Source organism: Pipistrellus hanaki (assembly GCF_964339955.1).
Source record: "Pipistrellus hanaki genome assembly, chromosome: 10".
NCBI classification, from domain to species: Eukaryota; Metazoa; Chordata; class Mammalia; order Chiroptera; family Vespertilionidae; genus Pipistrellus; species Pipistrellus hanaki.
Window position 1 is genome coordinate 64212132 of NC_140512.1, and position 13007 is coordinate 64225138.

General features: G+C 40.5%; 1 protein-coding gene across 1 annotated transcript in view; it reads right to left on the minus strand.

Moving 5' to 3' along the window:
* Positions 1-13007, minus strand: part of CAPZA2 (capping actin protein of muscle Z-line subunit alpha 2) — a 46158-nt gene that overhangs the window by 18817 nt on the left and 14334 nt on the right. The window contains exons 2-3 of the mRNA XM_084896977.1: positions 12153-12216; positions 8142-8193 (exon numbers count right to left, since the gene is read on the minus strand). Coding sequence (XP_084753103.1) covers positions 8142-8193; positions 12153-12216 — 116 coding nt within the window. The remainder of the gene's footprint in view (positions 1-8141; positions 8194-12152; positions 12217-13007) is intronic.

Here is a 13007-nt window from a genome sequence, read left to right on the forward strand (position 1 = left end):
GGAAGATCCCTGCAATAGGGCTTCCTGCTGCGGTCTCTGCCCCGCCTGCTTTCCTCCCTTCTCCTCAGGCCCCGCCTGCTTTCTCCCTTCTCAGGGGCCCTGCTTGCTTCTCCACAGCTTCACTCCCTTCTGCAGGCTTGGCTTCTTTCTAGGCTGTCTTGATATGCAAATTAACCACCATCTTGGTTGGGTTAATTTGCACACTCATCCTGATTGGCTGGTGGGCATGGCTTGTGTAGCAGAGTGATGGTTAATTTGCATATTACTCTATTATTATGTTTGATAGCCTATGTGTGTAAGTAGGCTAAACCATCTAGGCTTGTGTAAGGACAACTTTGTACGACAAAATTGCCTAATGACACATTTCTCAGAACATGTCCCTGTTGTTAAGTGGCACATGTCTGTATTCCAAATCACTTAAAATTTAGGATTAATTTTCCAGTAAAAGGCATATTTAAATAATAAACTTGGACAATAATTTGGTCCTAAGCCTTTTACTAACCCATAATAAAAACTCCCATCTATTAATTCAGGAATCCTATATAATTAAAGAGGTAACATGCAAATTGATCATCACACCATCACAAGATGGTGGTGCACACAATGGGTGGGGCCCACAGCTCTGTGTGCCTGCCGTTGGAGTCCCCTCAGCACCACTGGGGGGCAGCAGGCTCACAGAGTGGCCTCAGCCCTGCCAGTGGCCTCGGGTCCTCCTGCAACCCCAATTAACTGACAGCTCCCTCAGGCTTCTCCAATGAGCTGCCCATCCATCTCTTCCTCCCTCCCCCGAAGCTGAAGCCTGACTGTGGCGTCCAACAAATTGGAAGTTATAACTCATGTCATTGAGATTATCTTCCATTCCTCAGCTGGGGTCACCCGCTCCACATGCCTGCCACTGGAGTCCTCTTAACCCCACCAGGAGCCTCGGGTTCTCCTGAACCCCCCCACTGACTGAGGCTCAGGCAAGCAGGGCCAGCCGAGGTGTTGGCAAGCCTCAGATGGTGGTTGCCCAGCTGCCCAGGGCTGGCCTAAGGCACAGGCAAGGCTTGGATGACAGCTGCCCAGCCACTTATGGCTGACCTGAGGCTCAGGTAACTAGGGCTGGCCTAGGCTTGTGCTGCCAGCAGTGGCAGCAGCAGAGGTGTGATGGGGGCGTCGCCTTCCTCTGATTGCCTGGGTCGCCCCCAACCCCTGAGAGCTCCCGGACTGTGAGAAGGGGCAGGCTGGGCTGAGAGAACCCCCTCCAATGCATGAATTTTCATGCACCAGACCTCTAGTAAGGGAATAATAGGGAATCTGAAAAGGAGACATTGAATATGAATAGATAAAATTTTAACTAAAATAGCCAAAACTGGTTTGGCTCAGTGGTAGAGCGTCGGTCTGTGGACTGAAGGGTCCCAGGTTTGATTCCAGTCAAGGGCATGTACCTTGGTTGCGGGCACATTTCCTGTAGGGGGTGTGCAAAAGGCAGCTGGTCGATGTTTCTCTCTCATCGACGTTTCTAGCTCTCTATCTCTCTCCCTTCCTCTCTGTAAAATATCAATAAAATGTTTAAAAAAAATTTTTTTTAACTAAAATAGTCAAAGCAAGTTAAAAAGGTGACAATTACACATACAGTTAAAAAGGTACTAACTCTGGAGTCACAATATAAAATACCTATGTTTTGTTTAAAATGTGTTACTAATATGGACCCCATTTACCTCATCTATAAAAAGAAGAGTTTGGGCTAAATGACTTTCAAGGTCCCTTCCAGTTTAGAAAACCTACTCTATCCACCCACTCATCATTCACTCACCCAACCCTCCATCTATGCAAATATTAAGATGCAAAGCACTCTATTAGACACAGTGAAACAATGATTTCTCTGCCCTTGTAGAGTTTTATAGTCCAATCATCCTTTTTAAAAAATCCTCACCCGAGGATATTTCCCCCATTAATTTCTAGAGAGTGGAAGGGAGGAGGGAGGGAGGGAGAGGGAGAGGGAGAGGGAGAGGGAGAGAGAGAGAGAGAGAGAGGGAGAGGGAGGGAGGGAGAGATCCATGTGAGACACATTGGTTGCCTCCCATCGGAAGCTGGGAGACATACAACTGAGGTGTGTGCCCTGACTGGGAATCAAATTCGATATCCTTAGTCTGATTGCCAATGCTCTAACCACTGAACTACTGGTAAGGACTCAATTATCCATTTTTAAGTCATTTGTTCTTTTATTTATATTTTTACACCCTTTACCAACAGTCATTCACCAATCACATCTTTACACTCTTCACCTCAATTTATCCATATTATTCCCCTTATTTACTATTAAAATTGTATTCATTAGTTAAACTCAGCTCAAAAACCAACTCTAATAAACCCAGAGACATAGAAGCATGGGACAGTCTGAGGAATCTGAGAGGAAAAGTGAGGATGGAGGGTCGGGGTAGGGATAGATTAACAGGGATACTTACATGTATATATGAATAGTCCAAGAGCACAGATAATAGTGTGGTGAAGGTCTGGGAGGGTCAGGTAGGGGTAGAGAGGTTTAATGGAGGGGGACACACACACACACACAACTATAATACTTTCAACAATAAAGAAAAAAATGTAAAAACAAAGAAAAAAAATACTAACTGGAAATTAAAATTTCTTCCTTTGCGTTTCAAGACCTTTGTTATGCCTCTATTATGATAATATCTGACTTCATTTGGTCTGATGTCTGATTCCATCTCATTATCACAGTAAAGTTTGGCATTCATGTCTGTTAAATAAAGGCTATTTCTGGATATTTCAATGTGTGCTAGAACTGAGAATACCAATTCTTCAATATGTCTAATTTTATTATAAAGCATACTAAATTTGTGTCATTTAGTATAAATGCCCAATGAGAACCACTCTTAATAACAGCCATGTGTTTACCCCTTACAAAAAGGTAGAAAGAGAAAAAAAAAAAAGTTTAAAAAAATTAAAGCAACATGAGGTGGAAGAAGGAAAGAAGTACATAAATTTGAGAAAGAGATGTATAAAAGAAATTCAATATAAAAAAAATGGAACTGAATAAGAAACGAAACTATGGCTATCCATTTACTATGGTGAAACTGCCACTAGAACATATCTATACTAATAATAGAGGAATATGCAAATTTTCTGGGATGCCACCACAGTAACAGTAACAACCAGCAGGCTGTGTGAGGTGGCTGTGTGGGCCAGCAGGGGAGTGAGGGACGACCAAATGACTGAACAGCAGGCTGCATGGGGTGACCAGGCCGACAAGGGGGTTATTGAGGGATGACCAAACGACTTGTCAGCAGGCTGCATGGGGAGACCAGGCTGGTACAGGGCAGGGGGGCATTTAGGGGTAACCAGCTGGGGTCACCAGGATGGCAGGGGGGTCAGTTAGGAGTGATCAGGCTGGCAGGCAGAGGTGGTTAGGTTGGCAGGGGGGCAGTTAGGGGGGATCAGGCAGGCAGGCAGATGAGTATTTAGGATCCAGTGGTCCAGGAATGTGAGAGGGATGCCTGACTGCCGGTTTCGGCCTGATACCCAGATCAGGCCCAAACCAGTAGTTGGGCATCCCTGAGGTTCCCAGATTGGAAAGGGTGCAGGCTGAGCTGAGGGGACACCCCTCCCCCGCCGTGCACAAATTTTATGCACCCGACCTCTAGTTGTATATAAATGCTTTTACAATGCTTTCCAAGCTATGTAGTTTTGGACAGCTCAATCGTAAGTGATAAATTATCTTTTGAGGGTGAAATAGGTTTGGAGCTATTTCAAAAATAATTCAGAATCAAGTCCAGTGAAATGGAGGTAATACAACTTTTGCTTGAAAATTTCTTCACAGAAAGAACATTGTGAACCAGAGTAATATTTTTCCAAAGTCAAGCAATAATTTAAGACAGTGGGCTGCAGTAACTTTTTTAAAAAATATATTTTTATTGTTGTTTTTTTTTAAAGAGAGGAAGGGAGATAGAGTTAGAAATATCGATGAGAGCAAGTCATCGATCAGCTGTCTCTTGTACACCCCCTACTGGGGAAGTGCCCGAAACCAAGGTACATGCCCTTGACTGAAATCGAACCCGGGACCCTTCAGTCAGCAGGCTGATGCTCTATCCACTGAGCCAAACCAGTTTGGCCTGCAATAACTTTTAAAACATGCAATACCCTCACCTCTTTTCCCTTAGGTTGTCAAATAAAAAAATGACAACAGCCAATACAACAATAGTTGACTGGTGTGAATGAATCAAAATTATAACTATTTTCTGGGCAGATCAGCAAAAAATATTATTTTGTGGTGTGCTGCAGAATTTTAGTAATTAGTTTATGTGTGACATGAGATGAAAAAGGTTGAAAATTACTGACTCAAAGGAGTATTTCAAATATCTAGAAAATAAACTGAAATATTTACCTGGAGATATTTTGTACCAAGACTATTAAAGTCAACAAAAAGAATCAATATTTTCTCAATTTGTTCAAATGGTTAAAAATCATTTACTGAGAGTGTAACCACATATGAAAGAGAATCTAAAGTTTTGCCAAAACCAGTTTGGCTCAGTGGATAGAGCATCAGCCTGCGGACTGAAAGGTCCCGGGTTCGATTCCGGTCAAGGGCATGTGCCTTGGTTGCAGGCACATCCCCAGTGGGGGGTGTGCAGGAGGCAGCTGATCGATGTCTCTCTCTGATTGATGTTTCTAACTCTCTATCCCTCTCCCTTCCTCTCTGTAAAAAATCAATATTAAAAAATAAATAAATAAAGTTTCTACTAAAGGTGCTAATGTTTTTCTCCTTGGGTTTATAACATAAACATCTTTTACCATTAGTTATTGATTTCCTCAGACTCCTTTTCTTAAAAAAATTAGACTATCAGGCATTTCAATGTATATATCTTTGAAATATGTACCCTAACTGCCCCTGAAATTTGGTTCACAATAAAAATGTAACCACACTCCAATTTTTTAAGAACAAATCCAAGTTACTCATTTTTAAAAAAATATATATTTTTTTTATTGATTTCAAGAGGTAAGGAGAGGGAGAATCATTATCATCTGCCTCCTGCACACACCACAGTGGGGATTGAGCCCACAACCCAAGCATGTGCCCTGACCGGGAACTGAACCGTGACTTCCCAGTTCATAGGCTGATGCTCAACCACTGATCAACGCTGGTCGGGCCAAGTTATTTAGTTTAAATGTAACAATAATCAACAGTTAATCATTTATTTGGACAAATAAAATTTAATACTTTGATTATTTTTGAATCAAATATAGGACCACTTCATGCCATTTATTTAATAGCTAGTGGCCCAGTGCATGAAATTTGTGCACGGGGTGTGTGTGTGTGTGTGTGTGTGTGTGTGTCCCTCAGTCTGGCCTGCACCTCTCCAATCTGGGACCCTCAGGGTATGTCCAACTGCCTCTTGCAATCTGGGACCCCTGGCTCCTAACTGGTCACCTGTCTGCCTGCCTGATTGCCCCTAACTGCTCCCCTGCTGGCCTGATCGCCCCTAACAGCCTCTGCCTTGCCCCACGCCCAGGATCCAGGATTCCCTCCTCCGGCACCCAGGACCCAGGCTGGCTTTACCTGGGCTGGCCACAGCTGTAAGGGTCTGGGACTATGGGGCGGATGGCTTGTCCCTCTCCAGGGCTGCTGCCTGGATGGTCCCCATTCCTCTATCATGAGCTCATTTGTGCTTGCCTGGTCCCCATTCCTCTCTCCCCAGTTTTGAGTATCTGAGCTGTTATGGCGTGACAGCGTGATGACCATTTGCATATTAGCTCTTTATTATATAGGATGAATATTTCTCTGACCCTCCCTAATCCATATTCTGCCAGGGGGAAAACTCTTATCTTTCAACAAATCAAGTTTCTCTCTTTTTTTTTTAACTTGGGGAAAACAAAAAAAAACTTACTAATTTTTGCACCTAGCTGAAACAATGCACAAATTTATTTACTCAGAGGAAAAGTTTACTTTGAAAGTTCATAAAATGATGTGCATTTCTTTAGTTTCATAAGACTTTTGTCAACATGCTATATATATTATAAATAAAATTAATTTTACTTGAATATACACATAATTTAAGGTTTAAAGAACTAGGAGAGAGTGGGTATTCACTCAAAAGCAAATAACTAAAGTAAAGATAAATTGATTTCTGTAAAGCATTTTAATATAGTAATTAACAGGGGTGGAAGTAACCCAAGTTTCCATCAACAGAAGAATGAATAAACAAAATATGATATATAGTTTCAGTATTAAAAAGGAAAGAAATTCTGACACATGCTACAACATGAATAAATCTTGAAGACATTATGCTAAGTAGAATAAACCATTCACAAAAGGACAAATGCTGTTTGATACCACTTATATGAGGCTCCTAGAAAAGTCAAATTCACAGGGACAGAAAATAGAACAGTGGTTGCCAGAGGCTGGGGGAAGTATAGGAGTTTTGGTTTGAGATAATGAAAGACATTCTGGAGACAGATGGTGGTAATGATTAGACAACAATCAATGTGAATGTACTTAATGCCAGAGAACTGTACACCTAAAGTGGTTAAAAAGATAAACATTATTGGTAGTTACAAAAAGTCATGGGAATATAAAGTACAGGATAGAGAATATATTCAACAATATTGTAATAACTTTGTACAGTGCCAGGTGGGTACTTAAAATATCGATGGAATCACTTTCTAAAGTACAGTATATGATTATCTGACCATTGTGCTGTACACCTGAAACTAAAGCAAAATTATAAAACTGTAATTGAAAAATAAAATTAAAAAAGGTAAAATTTTTTATTTTTCCAATAATAAAAAATAATAAAAATGGCTATTAAAAATAACAGAAATTTAATCAGAAGCAAAATCAGATAGGTCCAAGCAGTCTGTTGAACCTCTACCTTCATTAGGATTAAACTGTAAAGGGCAGTTTTACTTGATAAAGCCTTCAAATGTTACAAATAGAAACTCAGAGCAAATTTCCCTCATTAGGATTTCATACATTAGACAGTACACTAGGATGAAAGTAGGTAAATAATTGGATACTAAATTCTAGGGCAAATAAAAATCTGTTTAATTTCATTGTTTTCAAATGAGTAATGGGAGTTGGTTAGCCAAAAATATGGGTTTTCCAACCTTATTTTGGAAGGTGGCTGTGGGGAAGAGAGTCAATCATTTCTTTAAAACCTAAGATAGTGATGACATGTCATTTTTCTGATAATTAGTTCAAAGATGATGCACTGAGATTTTGAATTGTTAGTTCTCTGAGTCACTCACAAATCAGTAAATACTTTAAGTAAATATGTATCAGGTACTATCTATAATAATAAAAGCGTAACATGTTAATTAGACAGGACATCCTTTGGGATGGAGGGAAGCCCAGGTCCCAGGTGCCTGCCAGTGGCCAAAAGGAAGCCCAGGTCCCGGGTGCCAGAGGGAAGCTGGTGCCAGCAGCCAGGGGAAGGAAAGCCTACCCTCGCACGAATTTCATGTATCGGGCCTCTAGTGTTAGATATTTATGGATGAGTAAAATCTCCTAACCCTCAAAATTCCTTTTTAGGGTTAAACATACCCTAAAAACATACCTACCTGGTAAAACAAAAAGTAATACCTACATAAAAATGAAAGCAGTCATAATTTTTAAAGTCGAAGATTCTAAAATAATTTTATCCAACTTTGCAAAAGACAAAAATAGTTTTGAGTATACAAGCCACTTCCAAACATACAATGAATAGATAATTTCATGTTATAATTGTGTCCTTATGTCTCTCAGTGATAAAAAAAGAATTTTTTTCTAGCTTAGTACATACATATAATATATATCTTGTACTTGATATATAAATATCTATTTCAGTGATTAGTGCTTAAAAACCTCTTTAAAACATTTTTTCTAAGTCATTTTTACTAGATTAATATACTAAAGGCCCAGTAAACAAATCCATGCAGGGGTGGTATCCCTTGGACTGGCCGGTGATTGGGGCCAGCTAGCTGGAGCGAGGGGCCACGGGAAGTTGGCCGGCCATCGGAGGTTGGTTGTGAGAGTGCACTGACCACCAGAGGGCAGCTCCTGCATTGAGCATCTGACCCCTGGTGGTCAGTGCACATCATAGTGACCGGTTGACCAGTCGATTGGTCACTTATGCTTTTATATATTTAGAGAAGATAATACTTACTGGGCTGCTCCTTCCCTGAGAAGATTATCGTTATTAAGCAGTAACCGGACATCTGAAAAACAAATATGTTTTCTACATTACTATTTTTCTTATATTTGAAATTTCTATGCAATGAATATGGTCATTTTGCTCACATATTAACAGCACCCCATCAAGATGTAAGCAACATCAAAATATCATTCTGACAGCCAAAATAAAGCAGAAAAACAAAAACATCACTCTGAAGGCCAAAATAACAAATAAATAAATAAATAAATAAATAAATAAATCATGGTATTTATTTAAAAATTGGTTAGGAAACAGAAGAGGAAATGAAATACAAATATACGTTATTAGTTAATGAAGGCAGACTGTAATGTATCTCCAAAGAACTAAAGTGGAGATAGGCTATACCAAAAAGATGGTGTGATAAGATCTGCAAAGGACTTAGCACCATGTCTTTACTTAGATAATACTATCATATGTTTCAAATGAATTTGCTCTACAGAAATGTGATTAAACAAGAAACTTGTGAGCAGAGTGCAGAAGTAGAAATTTCTGTCTTGAGAGTATCTTTAAACAAAAGATTAATTCTGTTCTAATTTTATATTCAATTATTATGCAGATGTTAGCCTATTAATCATTAAAACATAACAGCCTATATAATAAAGAGGTAATATGCAAATTGACTATCCTGCCATTACAAGAAGGCAGTGCCCACAGTGGGGCAGGCCCGGCTGCTCTGTGCGCCTGCTGCCAGAGTCCCCTCAGTCCCACCAGGGGCTTCGGGTCCTCCTGCGTCCCCCATTGATTGACAGCTCACCAAGGCTCCTCCAACGAGATGCCCTTCCCTCTCTTCCTCCCTCCCCCAAAGCTGAAGCCTAATTGTGGTGTCCCACAAATTGGAAGTTATGCCGAAATTGGTTTGGCTCAGTGGATTGAGTGTCAGTCTGCGGACTGAGGGGTCCCGGGTTCGATTCCAGTCAGGGGCATGTGCATTGGTTGTGGACCAGCTGCCTCCTGCACACCCACTGTGTGCAGTGGGGTGTGCAGGAGGCAGCTGGTCAATGATTCTCTCTCATCGATGTTTCTGGCTCTCTATCCCTCTCCCTTCCTCTCTGTAAAAAAATCAATAAAATATATTTATTTTTTTTAAAATTGTAAGTTTTAACTCATGTCATTGACAGTATCCTCTATTCCTCAGCTGGGGCGGGCCACTCCACGCAGCTGCCCAGCCTCCCAGGGCTGACTCGAGGCACAGGCAAGCCTTGGATGGTAGCTGCCCAGCTATCCAGGGCTGGCCAAGGTTTACACTGCCAGCAGTGGCAGCAGCAGAGGTGAGATGGGGGGGCATTGACTTCCCCTGATCGCCTGGGTTGCCTCCTGCCCTTGAGGGATCTGGACTGTGAGAGAGGGCAGGCCGGGTTGAAAGACTCCCCCTCCAGTGCATGAATTTTCATGCACCAGGCCTCCAGTTAAAAATAATACTTCTTATTGGAAAATCCACTGGGCCACTAATATATGTAACCCAATACTTATTGGAAAATACTTCTTATACATTTAAAGAGCCAGGGTCCGTAACGTCCAAAATGACTGAAGGGACGACTGAATGCCAGGCTGCACGCTCAGCAGGCTTGGGTGGGCAGGGACTGGCGAGTGGACTGAACTGCTGTCCTCTTGGAGAGAAAGGCAGGGCTGTGCAGCAGCTGCCCCAGGCTGCTGGCGAAGCCCGAAGATCAGCCCTTGCCTCTCTCTCTCTAGGTCTTGCCAGTAACCAAACCACTCTCTCTCCAAGAGGTCAGCAGTTCAGCCCGTGTGTCTCCCTCCCTCCACCCCCCACTCCATGCATGAATTTCATGCACTGGGCTACTAGTCCTATATAATAAAATCCCAGTGACTAAATGTGGAATGACCAGAATGACTGGTTGACCAGTTGCTATGACATGCTCTGACCACTAGGGAGTAGACACTCAACACAGGAGCTGCACCCTGGTGGTCAGTGCGCTATCACAAGGGGGGTGCAGCTCGGCTGACTGGGATGAACGGCTGCTCCCACTGCAAATCCTGGGCTGATGGGACTTAGAGGAAGTAAGTGTTAGAAATGACAAACTGCAAATAGACAATGGAGGCAGCAGGCCCCTATGTGAGCAGGAAAGAGTCAGAGCCCTCCAGGATGTGGCCTAACTGGCAGCATAGCAATTAGGTCAGTGGTCCCCAGCCTTTATTTGGCCATGCCCCATCTAAGCATCTCTAAAATCCTGATGTTCCCTCTGCCCCACCCCGCGACATATAATTCTTATTATTAAAAAAATGGACTCCTATTCACATTGAGGAAGCCTAAAAGGCCATTCACTTAGTCTAAACAAACTTTCTAAGAACATGACATCCACGAGAGAGAAAAATAAAAGAATGAAAGGACAGTTGAAGTATTGAGGAAGAAATCACTAAGAAATTGTTAAAAAAAAAAAAAAATACGAAGTAATATGAAAAAATAGCAACTAAAGTATTAAACATATAATGGAGAACTGAAATGCACAAATATGTCATGATATCTATTTATATACTGTATAGGAGGCTCCTAGAACCATAAGAAATGCAAAAAAGTCAGATAACAACTCATTCTTGAATTGCCTCCCTTAAAAATCAAATTGCCCCCCTGTGGGACATATGCCATGTTGGGAACCACTTACCGAGATGAAGGAGCCTTATTGTTTAAAGGCACATTTTTTGAGACACAAGAGAGCGGGTGACGTGCTGCTTGACTAGGGGCATTCCCCCCTAGGAGTAATAAATCCTGTAAACCCCCAAATATTGGAGCATTCAGTTCAGTTTCGGCCCAGCTGAGTGGCCCACTCAGGTATTATCTGAGTCTATTTCTTTCCTACAAATAAATCCTCTCCTGTTTTAGCTGCCTTTGTTGTCTCTTGTTTGAATTCATTCCTACAAGGAAGACGAGAACTGGGGGCGCAGAGTACTATGTCTGGCCAGAGAGAGCCCCTTGACCACCACTGACATCATCCAGCCAGGGCAACGGATTAAACTTCTTAATAAACATGTTAAAGTAGTTTACTGTGGGGTAGAATGTTTTAAAAAATGAAATAAAAAAGTCCTGTGTAAATTAATTTTAATTTAAGACAAGGCCAAATAGATGAGGTAGAAATAACACATGTAAAATGTTTGTGGTAGGTTAGTCTTAAAACTGCTTAAAGTTTTATAAAAAGATCACTACAGGCCATATTCTTGGCAATTGTTTTAACCACATGATTCTTAGTGTTAAAGAGAAGCTATCTAACAGCTTTTACAGCAACCAGGAATTTCTATAAATTTAATAGTTTCAATTTTTTATTTATAGATGAATAATTATAAAAAAGTGAGGTTTATAAAAGGCAAACTGTAAACTAATTTATGAGATATAATTTAAATAAGAATTATTTTTACATGTGCTGTAATCTTCTAAGTATGGTGAAACAATGTCTTCCCCGCCCCCTTATTTTTGCTTCTCATATTAATCCAGTATGTTTTTCTTTACAAAAATAATAAAATGGCCTGGTCAGTGTGGCTCAGTGGTTGAGCATTGTCCCAAGAACCAGGAGCTTAAGGTTCAATTCGTGGTCAGGGCATATGCCTGGGTTGTGGGTTTGATTGCTAATAGGCAGCTGATCAATGATTCTCATCACTGATATTTCTATCTCCCTCTCCCTGAAATCAATAAAAAACATTTTTTTAAAAAGAGAAATACAAAAATGAATTTCCCAATTCCAAAAAAGTTAAAATTAAATTTTTCTTGCTTTTTAAAATAAATTTTCTTTTAAAGGGATTCGTTTATTCAAACATAATTATCATGTGTAGCTTACTAGTAAAAACATTATATTCTAGACATAACAAAATCCAGACTGACAAAAATATTCACTGTAAAGGAAAAAATAGTTCTCTACATATTCCCCTTAGTTTAATTGTTTTGGTTATGTCATTTACTTTTTTTTTTTTAATGCTTAATATATCAAGTCTTAATATTATGAATTAAACACTTACCATTAAACACTTCATTAAATTCTCCAGGAGGAGCATGAATGATGAATTTTGCTGCTATACGCACCTAAAATAGAAATGAAGATATAAATGTCCCATAGCATATGCCTCTATCAAAACAAAAGCAAAAAATTCAAAATTATGCTATTTTAAAGTTCCATTTAAAGATGGCTTAAGAAAATTCACTCAACCACCTAAAGTTTATTATTTTTTAATCATTTATTACTATCTATACCAATTAAAGGGTAATATGCTAATTAGACTGGGAAACCTTCCAGATGTCCTTCTGGACAAAGCCATGGTGGTGGGGCTGAGGCAGAGGCAGTTAGAAAGGATCAGGCCAGAAGGGGAGGGCAGTTGGAGGTGAGCAGGCCAGCAGGCTTTGACCACCTCCTGGTCTCTCCCCCCGAGCCTGATTGCTGGATGGCCAACAGGAAATCATGGGGAACCGGGGTAGCGGCAAGCGAGGCTGGAATGGGGACTGGCGAGTGGGCAGAAGATGGCCCTGATTGCAGTCTAGGTGTAGAAATCTACCCATGCACAATTTTGTGCGTTGGGCCTCTAGTTATAATCATAATTTTCAGGCTGAAAGTAGATAAAATATGAAAGTCTCTATAACAACCTAACTTTACATTACAAAAAATTACAAAAGAACAAATAAAGCCTAGTTAGTAGAAAGAATAACAAAAATTAGAGCAGAAATAAATGATACAGATAAAATAGAGATCAATAAAACTAAGAGCTAGTTCTTTGAAAAGATTAACAAGACTTTTGTTTTAGTTAGACTCGCCTAGAAAAAAAGATGACTCAAATAAACAAAATCAGAAATGAAAGAGGAATTGTTATAAATGATACCAC